General features: G+C 36.7%; 1 protein-coding gene across 1 annotated transcript in view; it reads right to left on the reverse strand.

Annotated features, from left to right (window-relative positions):
* grm4 (glutamate receptor, metabotropic 4) overlaps positions 1-22,340 on the reverse strand; it is an 83,705-nt gene that overhangs the window by 27,358 nt on the left and 34,007 nt on the right. The window contains exon 2 of the mRNA XM_020929526.2: positions 1,517-1,733. Coding sequence (XP_020785185.2) covers positions 1,517-1,733 — 217 coding nt within the window. The remainder of the gene's footprint in view (positions 1-1,516; positions 1,734-22,340) is intronic.

The raw sequence follows: 22,340 nt of genomic DNA on the forward strand, positions 1-22,340 counted from the left end.
AAACATTACATAGGCTTATAGAATTGTCAATGCTTTGCCACCATGAGACAGACAAAGCTGCAACTTAGACCTATGGCAGTTTTTGACCAGAGTTTATATTATGAGAAGAAATACCTAATGGCAAAATGCTGTATCCATATCAGTAGTCTCAGCAAGGCTTTCAGCTTTTCATCCTTACTTGATATACAGTAAACTATTGTCAGTTCAAAGCTGTTGCAGTGGCTGACTTGACGGATAAGTTGTTTAAATGTGTTCTTGCAGTTAAAAGACAGTGAACAGAGTCTGATGTCTGTCTGTAAGCAATAATTCTGCTTGCGTGGTTGACAGCATTACTTGATGAGCTGTCAGCCAGTAGCAATAAAAGTTAGAAAACATTTTGGCAAACAACATTTTTTGTCTTGGTTTAAACCCATGATTTTCTTGTTTAAATATCAACTTTTTTTGCTCTCATTTTAGTATGTGGCTTTTGATTAATAACAGGCCAGTGTCCTCTATATTTTTCTGATTTGGCTGACTAAAAATTATACCAGACACCAAATTTCATTCCATTTCCATTAGTTCAATCTGGTATTAACATTTATTTTATCAGGGCACAGTGTATTGACAACTCACAGCTTATTTGTTTTATCATTCAACCAATAGTCCAGTCATGATGGCATGCTTTAGTGAGCTTTATGTGTACTGTACGATCCTGGGTTTCTGCTGAATGAAATGCAGCAGCAGCTATGTCTATAGAAGGGACTGTGGCACTATACAAGGGACCGGTGGCAGTAAAGAAGGGACAGTGAGAGTGCTGCTCACGTCTGGAGTCATTACATTCCACTTCACAGGGGGGCAGAGGTCGTCCAGAGCATGTCCGGACCACAGCAGAAGCCAAAGAAGGAGTAATTCCAATATTGTACAGTACCATGTCCCTGGCTACCCCAGGCAAGGTCTATTGCCATTTAGGCTTTGAATTAAATTAAAATGTATTTTTCATCTTCTCCATCAAACTTGGAGCAGATACAGTATTCTCTAGAGATATGGCTTTGGAGCTTAGAAATTTCAGCATTAGTCATACTCAGCAGTCTTCATAATCTAAAGCTTTAGTGATTTCACATCCAAAGTGTCATGGTGATGGATGGAAAAAGTGGTTTAAGTTACTTTAAAGGCTACTGAAGAGTATAGTTTCATACAAAGGTCCGTTTACTTTTAATATATCAGTATATAACAATGTACCTTGCACTTTCCCTAAAGTAAATATCGCCAGACTAATTTTCAATATTAATTACAGCATTCACTCCATATTTCACACAGCTTGTTTTTTCTATTCTTGTGCTGTTCTAATTTGCTATACCCTTAAATCAAAATGAGCATACTTACAGCAAACACCAAAATACCAAAATGAGACTTTCTCTGAGGCTGCAATACTCTCTCAACTTCCAGTTCATGATAGAGGGAAGATTGACAGAGCCCAGGCTGCCTCTCCTCAGTGTAAATAAAGTTGTGCTGTCTGAATGTTTGCACAGACACTCACCATCCTCTCGAGACCTCTGGATAAAAGCGTCGACTCCACTCTCTCCATAGTTCCCTTCTGATGCGACTGTGGACACATAGTTCCACTGCATGGCTTTGACGATGTCCACCATAGCTTGAGCTTGGTAGGTGTCAGGGGGAACGACCCGTGAGAAGAAGTCATATCTGGTGTTATCGCTGAGCTCCGGGGCCGTCGATGCATAGCTGATCTGAGGGATCTGAAGACATAGAGAGGAGAAATTTTGTTTAGTGTGAATTTATGAAAGTAAGAGTTTATGAAGTAAGAAAAATAAATACAACAATAATAATAATAATAATAATAATAATAATAATTTTCACACTAGTAAACAATATTAGTCTTTTATTTCACCATGGGGTCTGCAGGAAAGGTAAAATTTTGTCCTAGTTTTGTTATCTTCAGTGTCCTTACTTGTGTAAATGAGTATACTAGTTTTGGCTTTAATTTTGGCAATGCGAGTTCATTGTGCTATTGCATTATTTGCTGTTAAAGAAATGGAAGTCTGGAAGGCCCTGCTTAGACTGCTGACCCTGTAACCTGGCCTCGGATAAGTGGAAAAAGATGGATGGATGAGGAGAAAATGCAGATTAAGATACAAATGTTTTTCTAGTTGAATAGAATACATTCCAATAATTAGGCATTGTAATCTCTACAATTACATCTATCCAAAATAAGTAATTCTGCCACTCATATTCAATACTGTTGCATGTTGAATTCACTTTCTGTGTAGTGTGCAGGCCCTGTTGTTGGCTAGTAAGGTTTTCCTGGCATTTTTAGTAAGGCTTTATTGCAGCATGTGGTGAATTTATTTCTTGATTTTGTTTCTAAAGCATGTTTTATTCCATCTTTTGCTGCTGTTCCTGTTAGGTATAAACTTCTCTTTACATGGACATTAGTTGTCACATTTTTAAGTCTTAACAGTGTACATTGAAGGGTTACTTGAGCCCATTTTGGTGGATAAAGAAAAGATATGACACATAACATCTGCTGAAATCTCCAGGCAGCTCCTTAGTGGTTGCTCATCCTCTGCAGGAGGCACATTGTTTCTTTAAATAGTCTTGGTGATGGCAGGCTAAGCTCCAATACTTCCTCAAAGTATTTACCACGCAGGAACAGCAACTCTAATCTGCTACATTCACACTTCACGTCTTCAGCATAATGCCCAAATTATGTTCGCAGAAAAAACATATAAGAACACAGAGCGCCTGAAGAGCTGCGGTAATTCCCTGTGTTCCTGTCAGAATTAACCACCCTATTGGCTCATGCAAAAGGAATGAAACCTATAAATTATGTCATGTGCTGTTCCTGAACAATTTTAACCAGAAGATTAGAACAGATTTTCCTTGCTAAATTGGTTGTTTTCTAAGTCTACAAAGTAATGTTGAAGGCAGGAGCCAGTATTTCTATATGCTTTTTTAAGAATGAAAAAAACCCCACAAATATTGCATTATCCAGGACTTGTGGAGGTTTCTATTACTTATGTTTGGAAATCTTTCTTGTTTCAACAATCCTCATGGCTTTAACGGACTTTGTTCTCTGTCATCACAGACTTAGCTTCATAAGCGCAAAGTTGCACTGTTATCTCGACTTTTGCTCACTTATGTTATTTCTGATTTATTGCTTGAAGTGGCACTTTGCTTTTTTTGGTTTGCATTGACCCATTTCCCATCAAAGCTTTCTCCAGATTCCTTGTAAGGAGTTCAAAAGTTTTAACATAAAAAACTAGTAGTATGCATATAGGTTGGAACACAGAACACACCCTTTCACCAAAATATTTGTCTTAAAGCATGGAATCATCTGTTAAAATATCAACACTATGCTGTACACAAACTGAAGTTCTCTTTAAAATCCCAAACCATTCATGTACAAACTCTATAATGATGAAACACTGCATAACTGAAATGGCATGGAAAAGTTACATAAAAGGTGTGCATTGATTTTAAGGTACATTTAGTGCTGATGCTGATCTTTCTCATCTTTTCACACAGCTCTAGTCTTTGATGTGGTCAGAAGGCCTCACAGTGAACCTGCTGCTGTCACTGCTACCTCTGTCAGAGTACAGCTGTTTAGCCTGTACCCCTGACCAAGAGATCCACAAGACATCTGTACTACTTCTGTGATCATAATCCACCTACCAATTGAATTAAATACATGTATACATGTATACATGTATACATGTACAATACATGTATAATTTATTTATATATGTTTATTTTAATTGATTGTTTTGAAGCTAGAATGTAATTATTAGAATTGGTGTATTCACTACACACATTGCATCGACACTGGAATTAGACCTGGCACACCACATACACCATATTCACACGGAATTAGTTTTACCTAGGGACCTCCGGTAAACTGTAATAATTATGAACTTTGTGTTTGTAGTCCCGTAACAAATGTCCATGTCTGGAAAAATGGAAAAATTTAACTACAAACTAAATTAACAATATGTATTCACCATGGACAATACTCTAATTCTGTTATTGTTTTTAAAATAGAAGCAGTACTAGCTATATGAATGAAATATTTTCTTGTAATATTTCAGCTTTACATTTACATTAATGCATTTAATGCCACTGATGAAACCCCCTTTTATACGATCATTATTTTACCCTTAACCTAGCCATAAGTTAGTTAGACATAAATCTTTTAATATGTGTTCTGTACCTACTTTGGGAAGTTGCCTCTGCTATCAACTGGAATTGGTAGTAGATTCATCTTTTGCAGTGGCGAGTAAGCCATTCAATTTGAACCATTTTGATTTCACCACTTCAGACTTCCATGAACAGAATAAAGTAGCCTGAGCTGAACAAAAAGCATTGTGCCCAATCTCAGTTTTTTGCATAGGCTCTTAAAATCAGGAACCAGTGCCTTGAACAAAAATACAAAACATGTTGCTGAAAATACTTATATAAATATGGAAAAGGCTTTGTTTCATCTACCATAACTTTACAGATTTCTCTTAAAAGTTATTGCTTTGTACTGCATCAAATTCACCAATCAACCAAAGCTTGTTAACTCCATTCCTTCTAACAAAGTAGTCAGTCGTTTAGTGTGTGAAGTCAGGGACTGTGTGCCTGTGTCAGCCTTCTGGACTGATGGCTGTCACACTAATGCCGTTGTCTTCTCGCAGTGCTCTCTCCACTTGGGTCTCTTGTTTTGAGCATTGTGTAAAGTACATTAGGCATGTGAGATGTGAAAGATGCTGAACTGGAAGAATAGGTTTCAGTCTTTGGCCTTGACTAGGCTGGACAATTTTCATCTGACTTGGGAATTGGCAGGTGTACATGAGACTTCTTTTTCATCTCACTTTTCTATTTGCAATATATTGTATATTAAGAGGCTAAAATGAAGAATTACATGGGGAAGTTGCTGCTAAAGTGTCATGACACAGATGATTTTATCTTATATATTGTTTACTTGCCCTATGTACGTGCAAGGAAACTAGCACAAATGATGCAGACTCAAATCAAAAGGGGTACATTTTCTGTAAATTTCTATCAAAAAGATTAGACCAGCCCATCAGTAATTTTCATATTGTTCCATATTTGGCAACATGTAATGTTCCAAGCTGAATGTAATCTATGCATTACACAACTTTTTTCTCCTACTCTGCCTCTTTCCCTGGAAGCAGCAGACGTGTGACTTCATTTTTTCTTGCCTTTCACACTGCATTGACGTCACAAGGTGGAGACTAGGAGGTGGAGAAGAAGTGTTGTTCAAAGGTGTTTGGAACTTGTTAATAGAATCTTGTTTCACATTAATTCATGTTTTGTACTGTGCTACAGCTTCTTAAACACTTGCACATAACAATGCACTTTTCTGAGTACTAGATGTGCTTGTTGTATTAGCTAATTTAGAGCAAGGAAATCTTGATTTGGGAGGATGAAAGTAGTCTGCCACAACACATTTTCCCATTGTGAGATGATTCCACTGGCTCTTTCGTGAAGTGGCCTTTTAAAAGCAGATAAGATATCTTCAAAAATCTCCACTAACTTTATGCAAGGGTGTACCTGTCCGTCCGGCACTTACCATGGATTACACAGTGGTTCACAAGAATACTGGATATTATACAAGGAGGAACAAAGCAGCACAACAACATGCTCTCACCACTATTTGAACTTTAGTGTTTGATTGTAATAGCCTTTCCACTTAGCAATCAGAGAGTTAGATCTTGAAAACTTATTTACTCAGAACTATTGCATCAAGAACATATGAGCGAAGCAGACTCTTGAAACTATATTTATAGCTTGTATAATGATCGGTGTATTTTAAGTGATAAATCCAGACAATGGATTAAAATGGCCTGACTTAGCCTGATGGGGAGACCTGCTTGTCTCAATGGACACTGAAGCAGGTGGTTGACCTTCCACCAGAATAGCTGCATAGTGTACCAGCCATAATGAGTAGTTAAAGATTTTAGTCCTAGGCACTGATTTCTTTCCTGCCTTGGCCCAGTACTTGTATAGACAAGACCAGTGTCTTGTGATCAGTTATTTTAAATATATAGTATAATGCCAAAAGTTGTTTTCAGTTTGAAAAAGTGAAGATTCTAAAGAGTTAAACACCATTCTAACCAGTTGTGCTGTTGCCATCGTTTCTGTTTAAACTTCCATATCTGCCTGGACTGTGGGTGCTGCTGTTGCTGAACCAACCCATGTTGTATTTTTCACCTGAGGGATTTCACTGCTATAACAATCACACAATTTCAGCATTCTGTCAGAAACCGGGACAGCCAGAGCTTATCATGTTTGTGTTGGCCAGTCACTGGACTCCGGCGATATAAAGTCCAGAACAGTGCTTTAACCCTAATAGAACATAGTCACTCCATAGCATTGGATTAGAAAATTTAATTTCCCAGCTCAGGCCTTCATCTCATTGGCTTCCAGAGAGTCAAAAGCAAGTGAGAGCATAGAAAACTTGAAAAACTGATGTGCTATAAAAGTGAATGTGCTCAGTGTAAAGAAAGAGAGGGATATCTTCACGGCGATGTATGTGAACTGCAGTGGAATTCTTGATGACTTGCTAAGACCGCCTCCAAGATTTAAAGATGAAGCTCTTGTGGGGTTATTTAAATACTCCTATAGGGCGGCAGCATTTTAGTCATTCTGTGTACTTCCCATCTGCGCAGGATGAGCCTCTGTGCTTTGCTGGCTCTTTGTGACCTAGAACATTGACTTTCTGCAGCTTTATAGAAATGTGTTGCCCCATCACCCCTGCTCTACCTACTTTATCACTAATGGTCTTTAGAAAATATGTTTAATTACTGAGATGCGAGTCTCAAGCAGATTTCTGATGCAGATTTAATGTTCAAATCACTTGCCTTAAATAAGAGCACCTTTTTAAAAATTCAATGAGCTCATTTGGCTCACCCTCTATGTAGGAGTAATGATGCTCATTAGGACTGTACAGAAATATTATACACTGGCTCTGTTTGCACGGATCAGGATTCAAAAGTGTTAGTCACAGCCTGGAAATGTTTCAGTAAATACTTCCTGCAAGGTCTTGTTTTTTTTTTTTCATTTGATACAAAAAGTGAGTTTAAAATACTTTTCTCATAGACCTAGACTTAATGTTCAAGTCAAGTTAAAGGACTTTGTTTAAAATAATTAAATAAAAATTAAACATACACTGGTGTACTACTTTCATTATATATTATAGTGACTTTAGGTATGTCTCGAGCTAAGTCCAAATCTGTTATTGGACCAATTTCAACTGATTGCACTTGTACCTATAAACTTTGAGCAGTGTGCTCTTGCTGCTTTTTATAATAACGGTAACACATTTTATTGAAATGACCCTCGTCACCATCTTTCCGTGGTACAGTGGCACAGACAAAATATTTTATGAAGAAAGTTACATTAACAGAGCTCTTTATAAAAGTGTTAGATTAAAATATACTTTTCTACACCTGAATATATATGGATTTAATAGAATGCATTCCAGTCTTTTACATGACTGAAAATCATAAATGTCTTTATCTGTTCAAGCCTTGTTTCAGTGTCTCAAGGTACACTTTGAGCTTTTTCTTTTTCCAGTGTGATTTTTAACCACAAATGGCAAATAAACTAACCTAACCTAATAATAATACAATATACACATATATAGGAATTGTTGGCTCTTATTAGCAAAATTATTGTTCAGATTCCAGCATTCCTCTTTCTTAACATAGTCACTATTTAATTAAGATGCTGAGTATAATACTGGACACTTTCCAAGAGGAAGTCTGCAGTGTGTGTGGGCATGGGTGCATGGCCATAAGTTAAACCATACCCGCACTGCCATGCTGATTGATCAGGCCATTGTGTACCACAGCACTTTATGGGATCCTTATATTTTTAGCTACTCAACAGTTTCAGGTTCTTATCATTAAGACACCATTCTTCCAGCATCTATAGGGGCATTCGTTTTAACAATGTGCCCAACACTAACTGCTGAACCAATCTGCTGAGTTATAATGGACGTCAGGATCTTTGCAGCCTTTGTTGCAACAATCAATATGTTGCCATAGGTAACAATGGAAGCTCCACTAACATCTGCCTCAAATGAAACTTTCCTCCTGCTTCCAACGTGCAGCACAACCTATATTTAGGGAATTTCATCCTGATTGCGGTGAGTCTATGGTGGATTTTCTGAACGTTGATATATCTATTTAATCCAGTCATCATTCTACATGTATTTTGTATCTTTATTTTAGGAAACAGAGATTGGGATTTAAACATATCTCTTGCCTTGGGAGGAGTAAGTTCTGCACATTGCACATACATGATTTTCAGTAACACACACATTTCCATGGAGTAAAACTAACTCCTCCAAGGCACCTCTGGTTATGAAAATATTGTATATTGAATAGCATTTATTTTGGTAGTTATTGCACCATTTACCAAAAAAGGTGTCATAGCATTTGGGTCTCATTTTGGTAAGATCCATGTTCCCAGATTTTTTTAATGTTTATTGTTCAATCGTTCCACAGTCTTTGTATATTATCAGAATATCAGGGGTGTAGGCCTCCCATGTTTTGTGTTTTTGATCAAAAGTAGTTGTTGTTAGATAGAAGAGACAGTAAAGACAGCTCCAGACATACGTTAAGAAACATTGCTGTTAACAAACGCACTTAGAGCTCTCAGTGGATGAACAGAAGGAGACATAAAGAAATGTTACAGCATATTGGCAGTGCGCCCAGAGACAAGGTTCACTGACTACACTTTTTTTTGTCCACACTGCTTTATTTGACTGGAAACCTACAGTCAAATATTACTAAAAATAAATACTGAACAGAAAAACTCCAGAAAATTCAAAATTCAGGGGTACACTGAATCTCTACGGAGCTACAAATTGACTTAAATCAGGTGTATTGATTTAAAGGATTCATTTGAAGAAGCTTATTTGTGTGGCAAATTTAACTGTGTACAATGAAAGCCCACTAAAAATAAGGTGTTGTATCTCCACCAGCCTGTGCCTGTCTCGCCTCAGCGCTTGGCACCAGAGCTGTTGTGATACACGAGTGTGACAGTCCTGTTTACAGCACCAGAGTAATGACAGATGTTCCCTGTGCCGTGTATGTTAAATAAATGTCTTCTTCATCCTTGACTTTGACGAATCACCTGTCAGCTGCAGCTCTGTCACTTTCATGCCTCATACAATGTGCTTTCGACAAAACAATGAGGTGTTAGACCATTACTGCAGCGCCATATGATACACATTATGGTCCCTGTGTTCATACTCTTAACAATACTGATCACCTCTATAATTCAGTTTTGTTTTTTTTGTTTTGTTTTTTTTTTCATTTTTGATTGTAGCATAATCAAAATCAAGTATGAACATGGTAACTTTAAAGGAGACAGATGCAGATTCAACTTTTATCAGATTTTCACCATGTTATATATTCTCTCATTATTAGTTTAGGATTTTTGATTGATTCATGCATGTTTGATCCTGTATTTTTCTGCATTTGATGATAAGTGATCTGATTTATTTCAAACATTTATACCAATTGTTATTATTCCAAATGATTCCAAATTATACACAAATATTCAAATATCTAAGGCAGGAAAAAAATAAAAAATAAATAAAAGTTTGATTCAATAACAATTTATTCTTTGAAATTTGAAATTAAAGTACACTACAGATTAGAGGTGAGATCGGGCCTAAAAAATCCAGCCCGACCCGACCCGGCCCGCGGGTATTTAAAACCCGACCCGGCCCGAGCCCGACCAATTAACTTGATTTGCAGGCCCGAGCCCGAAGCAAACCCGAAATGTCATATTTTATTTGTGAGGACTCGGGAGGAGGAGCAGTGCTCAGCGTCGAGGTGCCAGTCTTTTTGCTCTCGTATGAAAGCAAAGCGCCACATTGACGACATTCAGCGAAGCCAACGCAAGTTTCTGTAGCATTTTCAACAATCAATTTGAAGCTTTTCCACACCTCACTCTTACCGGTGCGTGTTTGTCTTTTCAGTTCTCCTGCCTTTAGTTTAACTTCTTGCTCCTCCATATTGGGGATACCAGGTCAAAATAGATGCAGACTTGTGGAGGGGAAGATTATTAAATTAAGAGGGGGCGTTCACGTGCGCAGAGCTCTGGCTCTGCGGATCCTGTTTAGTAGTTAAATAGCAATTACATTACATTACTTCTCTGTTTTATCCATATTATTTATTTTATAACAAGTATTCCTTAGTTTAGTATCCACACATCGTTTTAGCATACATTTTATAAACATATATTTATTTGAAGCCCGAGCCCGACCCGACCCGAAGTAATGATTGACATTTTAGACCCGACCCGGGTCGGGCTTGGGCTCGGTCTTAAGATCTTACCTCTACTACAGATAGATCACTTTAACATTAACATTATGATCTGTACAAATCTGTAGCATTTACAATTGGAAGTATAAAGAAAAAAGAAAAAACACTCTTAATTTATTCATACTAACAAATGCTATAGGCCTCGCTCTACCCCACTCTGAACTAAGCCATTTTACATATTTTGTAATATTATTAATGTCCCTATGTCTTTCCCCATGGGGCAGTGCACATGTTCACTTTACCCACAGCCCCTCTCTCTCCTTCTACCCCTCGTGTAGTTTCACTGACTGACTTACATGAGTAGCAAACAGCCCCAGGACTCTCTCTCCTAGCATGTCACACTGGCTGATTGCAAGTGGTGCAGCTGCAAAGTCCCTGGTTGGGTATGTGATATGATGAAGTATGAACCGGTGTGTAACGCTGTCTTGATTTAATTGTACATTCACAAACTCTTAGACACGCACCCATGTAGCCGTAAGCCATTTCTGAATTGTTACAGTTTGCATAAATCCTTGTATCTGCAGACATGTGATCCGGATAAGAATTTATTTCCAGTTGTTATCATGGCTGGGCTGTTGTATTTCATTTTTAACCTTTTATCGCATCGAGGTGACTCATTTTTCATACTTTACGCTAGTCAAAACAAAATCTTTTTTCCTATGGCTTGTATTGTTCTCTTCTATTGCAAACTACACTCCATGCTGTTTCTTTTTTTCCATTCTCAAAAGTGGCAATCATTAATTTGTCCACTGGCCAACTGTGATTAATTGTCTCATTACAAATGGAATTATTACTTACGTTAAACATGCAAATGATCCCAACTAAAGGTTGTGAATGTAGTTAGATATAAACTAAGTGGCATTCATGATTAATGAATGCCCGCAAAACCGAACAATGCAGTAGATTAGTGAGGGAAAAACAATACACACTTTTCAATGGAATGCTTATGGCGGACTGAATTAGCCATGTGAAGTCAGCACTAAAATGATTTGTATGAAAAATCTACACAAACACAAGCCATTAGTTGATAGATTTGTAGAAAACTATGACAAAGTTCCTAAAAGCTCCTCACTATTCTCTGACTTTAAAACAAATTACTCAAAAATATGAAAAATAATAAAACATATGAATATTTTTTCACTTAACACAATGAATACAGTTTTTTAATGGCACACTGCCCTCCAGTTACCCTCCCTGGGCGGCAGGCATTTTCTTCAGCAATGGTTCAAAGAAAGAAATGGGATAAATTCTCAGATGTGCCAAGGGATATAAATGGATTTAATATTTGTGGGGAAGATTCAAAAGGAGGTATTGCTTGCTATGTCGCATTCACACTTTATTGATCAATCTCACTTAATCTGAAAAATGTCTTTAGAAATCATCTGTTTAGTGACCCATAGAGTCCAAACCATAAATTTGACGGGATTTTTAGCAGTGCCTGGTAAAAATCCCAGTGGATAGTTGTGCTTGACTGTTTGGAGACGCTGGCAGAGTTAAAAGATGTACCCTCCCTTTTTCCAGTGTTAACCTTTTTTATTCTTCTAAATGCTCAGTCTATGCCGGGAGTAATGCACTTCCTTCATTAAAACCATTTTCTTCCGTATCTTTCTGTAGCTGGTATGAAGACTTTTAGCAGCCACAAACAGTTGTTGACAGACAGCAGCATTATCAGAGAAACTGTAGCTAACACAGTGAGCCGATATAGAGCTAATTAAAAATAATGAGCTGGCAATGAATCCCATTTACCTGAGCTTATAGCCTTACCCACTGGAATTATTATATATGCACACTGTACAGTGCAAATAAGGAACTAGCAGCATTTTAAAAATAATGACATTGTAGTTTAGATTATTTTATCAGTAATGTACAAAAATTTACAGATTTTTTCTTAATTAAATTAAAATGAGCCTAATGCAATATGTTGTCTGCAATGCACTGATCCTTGCTCAGTAAGAATAAAAAATGTCTACTCTATTTAAGAGCAACATCAGTAATTAAAAATAATTAAAACATGTCCAATTTATTGATCCCATATAACTACTGGCAATCATCTCCAAATTAATTCAACTTCCTGAAAGAAGTATTTGCTAATTAATGAAATAACAAACAAACTAACAAAACATAACAAGTATTCTCTCAAAATAACCCTTCTTTGAGCTCTGAAGCAGTTGTAAAGTACAATAAAATATCATGCTCTTAATATCCTCTGTTTTTCTCTGCTGTTGTTGTGCTGTGTTTTGTATTTGACTAAATAAATTCCCTGTCCCTCAAGAGTAGACCACCTTGAATGACCCGCACAACCCAATAGGAGCTCCAGTAAACATCCCCATCCCTTGTTTGATATATCTACTTTATATGACAGCCTTATTACTGTCTTTCTTAACAGACTGTTGAATCATTGTCATGAAGTGGCACTGTACTCTCCACCATACTTTTAAAGGTCCTATGTTACACTATTTTCTGATCTGTTATAATGCTGTTTCCTCATCAAAAACATGCCTCTAGTTTTATTTTGTTCACACATGTTTAACTCTCAAATCCTGTTTATCTAGGCTGAATTCTTCTCTCTTACTGAAAACACTCTGTTCCACCTTGTGATGTCATGTGGTAATACAGGAGGTGCTCCTCTGTGCCATTGTGGCATTAAAATAAATTACATTTTAAACATTTTATAGCCTGTTTTATATTTGCTAACCATTTGTAAGATTCAATATGAACAGAATATAAAGTATATTCATCATCCCCATGACCGACTTTGAAATGCTTGTTAGAATTCAGACTATTTTTATGTACTGGACTATCACATATATATATATATATTTTTTTTTTCTTTTCTATGTGACACCATGATTTAAATGCTTCTGTGATCCTTGGCTGTAGTGAGGCTCCCAATAGTGTACTCCTCTCTTACTAACTAGGTTAACATATGAAATATGCCACTGTACCATGTCCTGTGAGACTAGAGGAGGATCTAAATAGAAAGGAAAGGCACTAGTCTTAGAAAAACTAGCCTTAACAGAAGTGCACTGGGCTGCTTTGCTTAAACCCAATCAAAAGCCTAATGAATTGTGTCCACAGGCGTATACATGTATTCACAGTTTTGATAATGCCTTAAACAACATAGCTATCAAATATTATCAGTAAGTACAGCCTTAGTTCACAATATACACAGAAAATAAAAAAAAATGTCTTGAAGTCATCAGGTCAGTGAAGCAAAGTACGTTTTTAAAACAACTTCATCAGCAGGGAAATGGAAATCCCAACATAAAGCTTATAAAAACAAAAGCACTCATTCTTAGCTTAATTATTTGCAGTTATTATCAGAGGACAAACTACGGCAGCCCACTTGGTCATTTCCTGCCGGAGGCTCTGAGTGAAATCCATTAGCAACAGCACCTTAAGAGGCACCAGCAGCTAGGGTCTGACTGAGCAGACTTGGTAAGGCATTATACATGTTTAATGCTTTTGCCATGCCTTATGCTGCAATTTTTAAACGTGCACAGGAACAAAGAGCATGTTTTGATCTAATTTAGTTCTATAAAAGGAAAAACACTTAACTTGAGGCGACTTCCTGCTCCCCTAAGCATTACATTAATTGTGTTTGTTTTGCTGTGTACTAGTCTTAAACCACATGCAGTTTTGGGTATGTTAAATTAGGCAATAGTTTTAGCTAGTAAGCTGTTTCTGTGTTTTGTCTGTTGGATACAAAAGTAAATTAGTCTATTGGGTAAATTTGTTTTCTATTCACTGCAAATGTACAAAAATTAACAGCATTTAAAACATTTCTTTCCCATGGTCTGCTGCTGAGGCCTGTGGGAGCTCGATTCCTGATGGTTACCTCAATCTTCAGAATGACGACCATACCACCAGGCTCTAGCTCTTAGTATTATATATTTATGATGTTATTGCACATTTTCCGCCTCCTTTCTATGCATGTACGTAAGAGCTCTGAACCCACAAGATATGCCACTGGAGGCTTTCAAAAATTCCCCAAAAGTTAAACAAACAGGGAGGACATCTGAGGACGCAAAGTTTAAGTCACCAAAAATTGTGGGTAGGTTTTAAACTATAGTATTTTAGAATCCCATGTTAATACAGAACAGTCGACCAATGGTACTGTATAATTCAATCAATCAAACTTTATTTATAGAGTGCTTTTCATACAAAAATGCAACACAAAGCAATTGATGTAAGACCTGGGAAATATCTCCTTCAAGGCATTTGTAGTCATAAAGATAGGATCCTCTATTATGGATTTAAGTTTTCAAGATTAAGGGTGTATCGTTTATACCTTCTTATTTTGCAAGAATCTCAACTATGTAACCCAACTATATGTTGCAATGGTAGCCTCTAAAACTTGACTTCTCTACTACAAATACTGTGGTGCCAGTGCCAGTGTATTCTAGGAGCAATTTAATTATCTTGCCACAGACCTACATGCATTACAACTTCAAACTCATACTCTTCTCTTGCAGATTTAATTAATTCTATAGGATTAATCTGGCTAGTGCAACAATTTCCTATAGTGTCTACTTCTTGAAGGAGCTTGTCTGCTGACTAATTACTGGAAAAGTAGTCAAGATTAAAAGTCAACTGAGACATTTTCTTCACATTCTGTAACTGCTTTTATAGTGTCTTCGCTAGGTAATGAACAAAGTTTTCCCAGTGGAGATGCAACGTATCAGAGACGATTGTACAAGAAAAGTAAAAAATATATATATAAAAATCAAGATAGCACAAGTCTCTACGGGACACTAGCACAAATGATTTATTGAGGAAAAAGAACCAGGAAGTAGAAATATGCAGTCATTCATCTGTGCATGATATATAAATAGCCTTTGATTTCCTCCATTTGAAGGCTCCCAGTCATGCAGAAACTGATCAATGTGAAATAAATCAACAATAAGTGTGATCTAACGCGCCCTGTGCTGTGTAACTGGCAGAGAAAGGGAAATTGACATCACCAAACTGTTTAATGCTGGGGTACCTAACTATTTTGGCTGCAGAAGAGTAAATTGCCTTATCCTGCCATAGATTAGCGATGTGCCAAGCATTTGTGAGGGCTAGGAATAAGTTAGTTGCAGATAGCCGTTTTAATGCATACACTTCCTTCTTTTATAGTTTGAAAATCAGGTACATCAGCCTTTACAAGAGTATTTAACTTCAAAATATATTTTCAGTGAATCTACATGAAATAAAAGTCTTTCTCATTCTTAACGTGCATCTTCGTGTAGCAAAACTATGCTTTAATTTATCTAAAAAGTTGGTGTCACTTTCTTCCCACCTCTGTATATTAAGAAAAAGAAGTACAGAATATGAAGGTATGAAGCACCTCTTGTGAAGCTGAGGATTTTGTCTAACATGCAGATCCCTAGAAATGATGTAGCGGATTTTGCACACCTCTATGGGGCTTTCCAATTTGGCCCAAAAGTCCTAGGTCAGCATAAAAGCAGCTGAGGTATGGCTGTAAATAAAAAAGTAATGCAGAAACATGCGCTAGAGGAGTTGAGCAGTGATAACCGAGCCTCTCCTTACAAGACAGTTCATTAAACAGCTCTCGGAGGCGGCAGGGCACAAAGCCTGAAGGATGATATAGGTTTACTCAGGTCATGAGGTCGAGCCACTATAGAGGGCCGCTGATAATGCTGAGACAGGGAGTCACAAACACTACCACCCTGGGTTATCAGGGTGCACCCGGCATCACATCCATCCACACACAGCTTATCTTTGCTGGGAAACATCTGCAGCGTTTAAAAGAAGCAGGAAACGAAAGATAGGCTTTGTTGACCGCTTTAAGTGTAAACAGCAAACAGCAGGGGATGCACACAACAGGAGGCAAGTAAATTATAAATCAAGTTTCCATGTAGTCCTTCAGTTTAATCATTTACACACAAGCTTGGTTATCTGTGATCAACTCAAATTGTCATAGAGTTTGAGGCTTATTTGGTAACAACAGCAAGAGATACATTTTCTGAATGAGTATGGATTTTATTAATACAATCTGAGCATTAAAATGAATGAATGTATGACGAAGCAAGTCAACTTCATTACCACTTTTGACCTAATTATTCTCTAACTATACTCAAAAAAGTGATGTTTTTTTTTTTATTGATTCTTGGCACAACCTTGTTTCTGATAAGTTATATATTAGGCCTGCCACAATAATTACTATTGACTTATCGTTCAATGTATGAACGTTGGAACAGTTTATTTTTCGGGGTCAATATTTATTGTATGTACATTTTCTTTACACTATTGGGACATTTGTGGTTATTTTCTGGTTATATGATAAGATCTGAGTCATAGAAGGTGGAATTACTAACTTATATGATTATTACATTCATTACAGATGCAAACTGAGTACTGAGACTTTAGGGTTATGGAGTCATTTGTTGAAATTTGTTTCAATATTATCGTTCATCATTTGCTTCAGTAACATATGGCACTTAAAAATTTGATATTGTGACAGGCCTTTTATATATCTTAACATTTAACTTTGTTTTTGTTCAACACCCAAACTAATCACCCTTCACTAATGATCTATTTTTTTTTACACAATTTAAGAAGTAAAAATACAAGGATCATCTGTTCTAAATAGGTAATTAAACAAGATTTTTTACTCTTGTAAGAATTCACTGGGCCGTAATTTCCAGTGTAGTCTTCTCCAGATAAGCAGCCGGTAAGTTTTGATGGACTTTTTGTGGGGCACATCACTGACAGAAAGCCAAATTAATGACTTCCCTGGAGAGTACAACTGGTGCATGGGGAGACTTAAAAATAGAGCAGTGGTATGATGGAAAGGCTGTGATATTCGGGTGACTCCCACTGATTCAAGACAAACTACCAAAGCTAAAAAATATGCTCTTGAGTAAGAACAGGTGTAGTCGGTGTGGTTTGTAATGCTGTGATGAGTCAGTTTGTTTCATAAGGGCTCTATTGTAAAATCTGGTGATAAGGGCTATTTGCAGTACCCTTTAGAAAGTGGTGAAATGTTATGGGGAGTTCAGGAGAATGACTTTGATATTTTTATCTTTATAATATACCCCTAATCTGCAGACAGTATAGGTTAGATAGATAGATCCCTAGAGCCCAGAATTCACTAGGCAAGGCAAGTTTATTTGTATAGCACAATTCGTACACAAAGTAATTCAAAGTGCTTTACAGAATAAGAAATACATTAAAATCATAATAAAAACAAATCAAAGCATAAATAATCATGAAGATTAAAATTAAAAAAGAGAGACATAAATTGGAGAGAAGAGTGCGGAATGAAAACCTTTCAGTCATATGCACAGTTAAACAGAAATGTTTTGAGCCTGGATTTAAACAGCGTCACAGAAGAGTCTGTCTCACATGTTCAGGAAGACTGTTCCAGGTTTTAGCTGCATGAACCTGAAACGCTGACTCCCCTTGTTTAGTCCTGACTCTGGGCACCAGCAGGAGGCCGGTCCCTGAGGTCCTCAGAGTGCGAGATGGTTCATATGACACTAACATGTCACAGATGTACTTTGGTGCTCGGCCATGGAGAGACTTGTACACAAGCAAAGCTGCTACTGCTGCTGTCTACTGTTAGATTTTTTTGAAGAATTTTTTGTTGGATCATTGTGTTATTTTATTTCACAATAATCCTGTCACACAAATCTGACATTTTGGTATCTGTCAGTAATACATTTCAAGTTAATTAAGAAAGTGTTATGATACCATATAATAAAAGGTACAATGTATGCTGTTTGTGTGCCGTGTTCCATTATCTCCTTGTTTTGTGTGTGATTGTATTTGAGATGGTTTGATTAACAGGTAAATAGTAAACAACTTTAATCATCACCATTAAGCATCTAGTACTCTCCTTTCCAAACTAAATTCCTTTCTTCCACATGTGAACAAGCTTCCTGCTCCTGTTGTGAGGTCGTTTTCCTGTGTCCAGTCAATATCATCCAGTGGAGGCTGGAGACAAGGGGACTGCTGTTTAATAGAAAAGTGAGATGTGATTCTCCCTAAGTACTGCTAAGGTCCGGTATGCTCCATTCAGCACAGACGAAAGACTTGATGCCGGATCACCAAAACTTATCTCATCATCACTGTGTTTGCTTTGTACTTTACATGAGACATATTAAGCTAAATAGAGTTTTCATGTTACAGTATTTATCGTAGTATAGTGCCTTTTTGGGCCACACAGCTGGGGAAGCTGTTGAGTTGTTGCTTAATCAGAATCAGAATCAGATTAAGTTTTATTGTCATTGTCAGTGAACAAAATTCACAAACTGGGACCTTACTTAATATGATGCAACATAAAACAATAAATAATGATATAAACTATGATAAAATAAACATAAGGGCATGCATTAAAATGAGCTACTGACGTGTTCAACTGCACAAGGTAAAAAACAACCAGGAAAATATTAGACATGTTTAAATGTGTACTCACTCATTTTAGCAACAATGATAGACTGCAAGCACAAGTTTCATTTTGGTATGCTACATTAAAGTCAAAGTGAGAACTACCAGAGCTTCAATGAGTGCTGTGGAGAGCAAATAACGTCTGAGTAACATACTTCCATGCATGTTTGAAAATCAAATGCTCATCATTCATGAGATGTCACTTTTCTATTTTTGCTAAAAGTGTGGTTATATTTATGATTTTTATCAATAAATATAGCTGCACAATTTTTTTTGCTAATGCTAAATTATGAGATACACCTGAACGTTTTTGTAGCCCTCTGTTTACACCTAATCTGTTCTTTTACCTTTATATAATGTAGATAGGGACACGAGTGGCCTGACCTGTTGGGGCACAAGTGATTTGAATTTGGTTGTTTAGTGCACTGCAGGTGATCCCCACCAGGCCAGCTCACAGGTTTCAGTGCTCCACTCCACTCCAAAGGAATTCAGACAAGGTTCATAATGAAAGTGAAATACAAATAGATTTTTTTTTTTACGCTAAGTAAGAAATGCTAATGTAAAGTAGTCAAAAAGTATTTGTACAACACAATAACGTTCAATATATCCCAAGTAAATTCTTTGACTTGCACTTTACTATTGTGGTGTGGAAGCTTTGCAGTTTGTGCTATACTGTGTCTGTTATCTCATTTTATCACTGTGGATGCAAAATTGTGTAGCCGCTATTCACAGAGTGGGAAGAATGATTTATTGCGACCTACATGCAGTTTTCTATTAAATCTCTGCTGGTCTACTATCCTCACACAAACCTGAGGAAAAAAAAAAACTCAAAGGAACTATATTATCCTTTTATTTATTTTTTCAAATGGAGCTGGTCAGCCCTGGGGTGTCATTGCTCATTTTAAAATCTTTGAAGCATGTTATGACTAAATAAAACTTTTCAATATGTTCGCCACTTGTGCTATTAAGAGAAGTAGAAGTCATCAGGGTGCTGCTCTTTTTTGCTGTTGACAAGAATCAGAGAAAACAGTATCTCCTAAACATTGTCTAGCAATAAAAAGACATTTTATTCCAAAAAAAAAAAAAAATCTCAGCAAGATGGATGTGCAGAGCTTGTTGGTTGGCCAAGGCTTCCTGGAGTGGATGTGGTTTGTTAAATGACCTCCAGTATTCTTTGATGGGGGGGAACAACAATATTACATGATAGAAAAAGTTCAGGAAAGTCAGTTTTGAAATAGCTATTTTATAATACAGTTTGAGATAAGGAAAAGTTGCTCTTTCAACTCAATCTCATATTTAGTTGGAAACACAAAAACAGGCTAGAGAGTGTGGAGGATGTCACCGGGTTTTGTCAGCATAGAGCTTGTTATTACAGATACCTTCACCTAGTGTAACATAAGCAGTGCTGATGCAGACAGCCTGAAAAAGCAAATTTACTGCCTGTCTGCTATTCTCCAAAACATTGCATCTGATTTTTTGAAGCTTCTGCAATCTATCTCAAATCCTGCTTTCTGTGAAGGCTATATAGTTAAACACAAGCGTACATGAAAAGGGCTGTTCTAATTAAATCCTTGTTCTCACTGATTAAATGCTGTTGAGTTGGATATTTACACAGCTAACATTCGTATATATATCAAGGCTGGCAAGCCATTAAACATGACCTTTTCCCCCAAACTAAAATCAATCCCTTCAAAGTCACAGGCTGGTGCTATCAATACTGGTCCAATAAAAGGAGAGCTCATTTGAAAGCCATCTTTACCATAGATGTTTAAGTCATAGAGTTCATACTTTAAATCTGTGGTTCTCAGACAGTGGTGTGGGTATAATTTGTGTTAGTTGATTTAGTTGTAATTGTTTCAATCCAGTTTATCTATTATTTTAACTATAGTTTGGTCTTAGTTCAGAATGACAAATCTTGGTTTTATCACAGGTTAATCTAGTTCAAACCTAGCTTAGTCATTAAAGACGTCATTTGAAAACTTATTTACTGAGGTAACACTAATGGCAATTCATAATCTTTCTTTTAGGTAATAATCATATTGCATTTATAAAGAGGAAGAAATAATAAACTATATAATAGAGTTTAGCAAATATTTCTGCAAAATGGCGACCCTTTTGTGAACCACTGAATGTTTTCCACCTCTGTTCAACAAAAGCAGGGATCTTTTTGGCGAGTAAACATTATTCATCATGCAACTGAAAATTGCAGTTTATATTGTTCCTTTGAAAACTGATTTACCTCTAGTCTTTGTTGCCTCAAAATCTGTTCAGAAAATTCAAGTGATTGAAAGGACTATTTATTTGGTTCTTTTAACAGTGTTTTTCATATAAATACTACAGACTTGACTTCCCCAAAAGAAAGGATAAAGTAATTTGAAACACCCAAAGATACTAAACTTTACAAAGCAAACAATTTTGTACATGATTCCAAACTTATTTCTAACATCTCAATATTTTCATGAATACATTTCTATAGTGTATTCTTCTAAAGACATTTACACTAATTGTATTGTAGTGTTATAGTAACACATTTACTCAAACACTAGATCACTAGGCTTTGCCATTGTAGTGGCAGTGTCCTGTGAATGACACTGGAACAAATCAATACTGTCTCCTGGTCGCCATGTGTCCTAGTGCTGAGCTGTTCAGAACATGCCACATATTGACAGCACCTGTCTGGGCTCCAAACTGTGGACTGCTGTTGAGACCAATGTCACACTGGAAATAGCAAGGTTTATGTCTTAAAAATTACACATGTATAGTTTTGGAGAAGAAACAGCGAAATCCTTGTTATAATATATTTAGGTGTATTGAACTGATCCAAACTGTTATTTTGCTTCTTCACATATAAACAAGTTTGATAAATGCAATGATGTGATGTTTATGGTTATTATTATTTTTATAACAAATAATAATAGTATAATTATTATCTTCATTAAGTAGCCTGCAGCTTTATTATACTATTGTTGAGTTCTTGGTCAAAGCACAACCACCTTGCCTATATATGAATGTGTAAGTCAAGTGGTTGGTGAGGGTGCCAGTGCTGATTGGCAGCCATGTTTAGTACTTATGTTATTCTGTTGATACATTAGTGGAGGCAGGGGCTCTTTCTAGGTGGTGAGCTCATAAAGCAGTGAGGTAAGTGACAAACTGGAATAGTGGAATAGAGGGACTGACATAAAAATAAACTGTTTGTTATCTTGTTTTTCTACAGCTATAAATTGTTGATTTATCTCTAGGGACATTAATACTTATGATAGAATGCCCTCTCACTATATTATTGTTTTGATGTGCGTGCAGTGTAGTTTTATTCTTAGACTTTGTGTATAGGCTTGCCTTACTACTGTCAGTCTTGTTGTAAGATAAAAGAGAATTTTTCAGGAGAAGCAAAGCAGTGGTTGTCTTGAGCTTATCAGCGTAACCCCAGTATAACCTTAAACTGCAATTGCGTTTATGGAGTAATGAAGAGCAGTGGAAAGGCAGAGGCTGTGAGTACTTGGAGCAATGTAGGGACTCCCCACACAGCAACAAAGAGCGATGACATGTTTGATTACATTTATGTTTGATTGAGTTTAGTGCTCCCATATGCTAGCTTGGAGAAAA

Source organism: Boleophthalmus pectinirostris, unplaced genomic scaffold (genome assembly GCF_026225935.1).
Source record: "Boleophthalmus pectinirostris isolate CB_2022bp ecotype Guang Dong unplaced genomic scaffold, ASM2622593v1 HiC_scaffold_8, whole genome shotgun sequence".
NCBI lineage: Eukaryota > Metazoa > Chordata > Actinopteri > Gobiiformes > Gobiidae > Boleophthalmus > Boleophthalmus pectinirostris.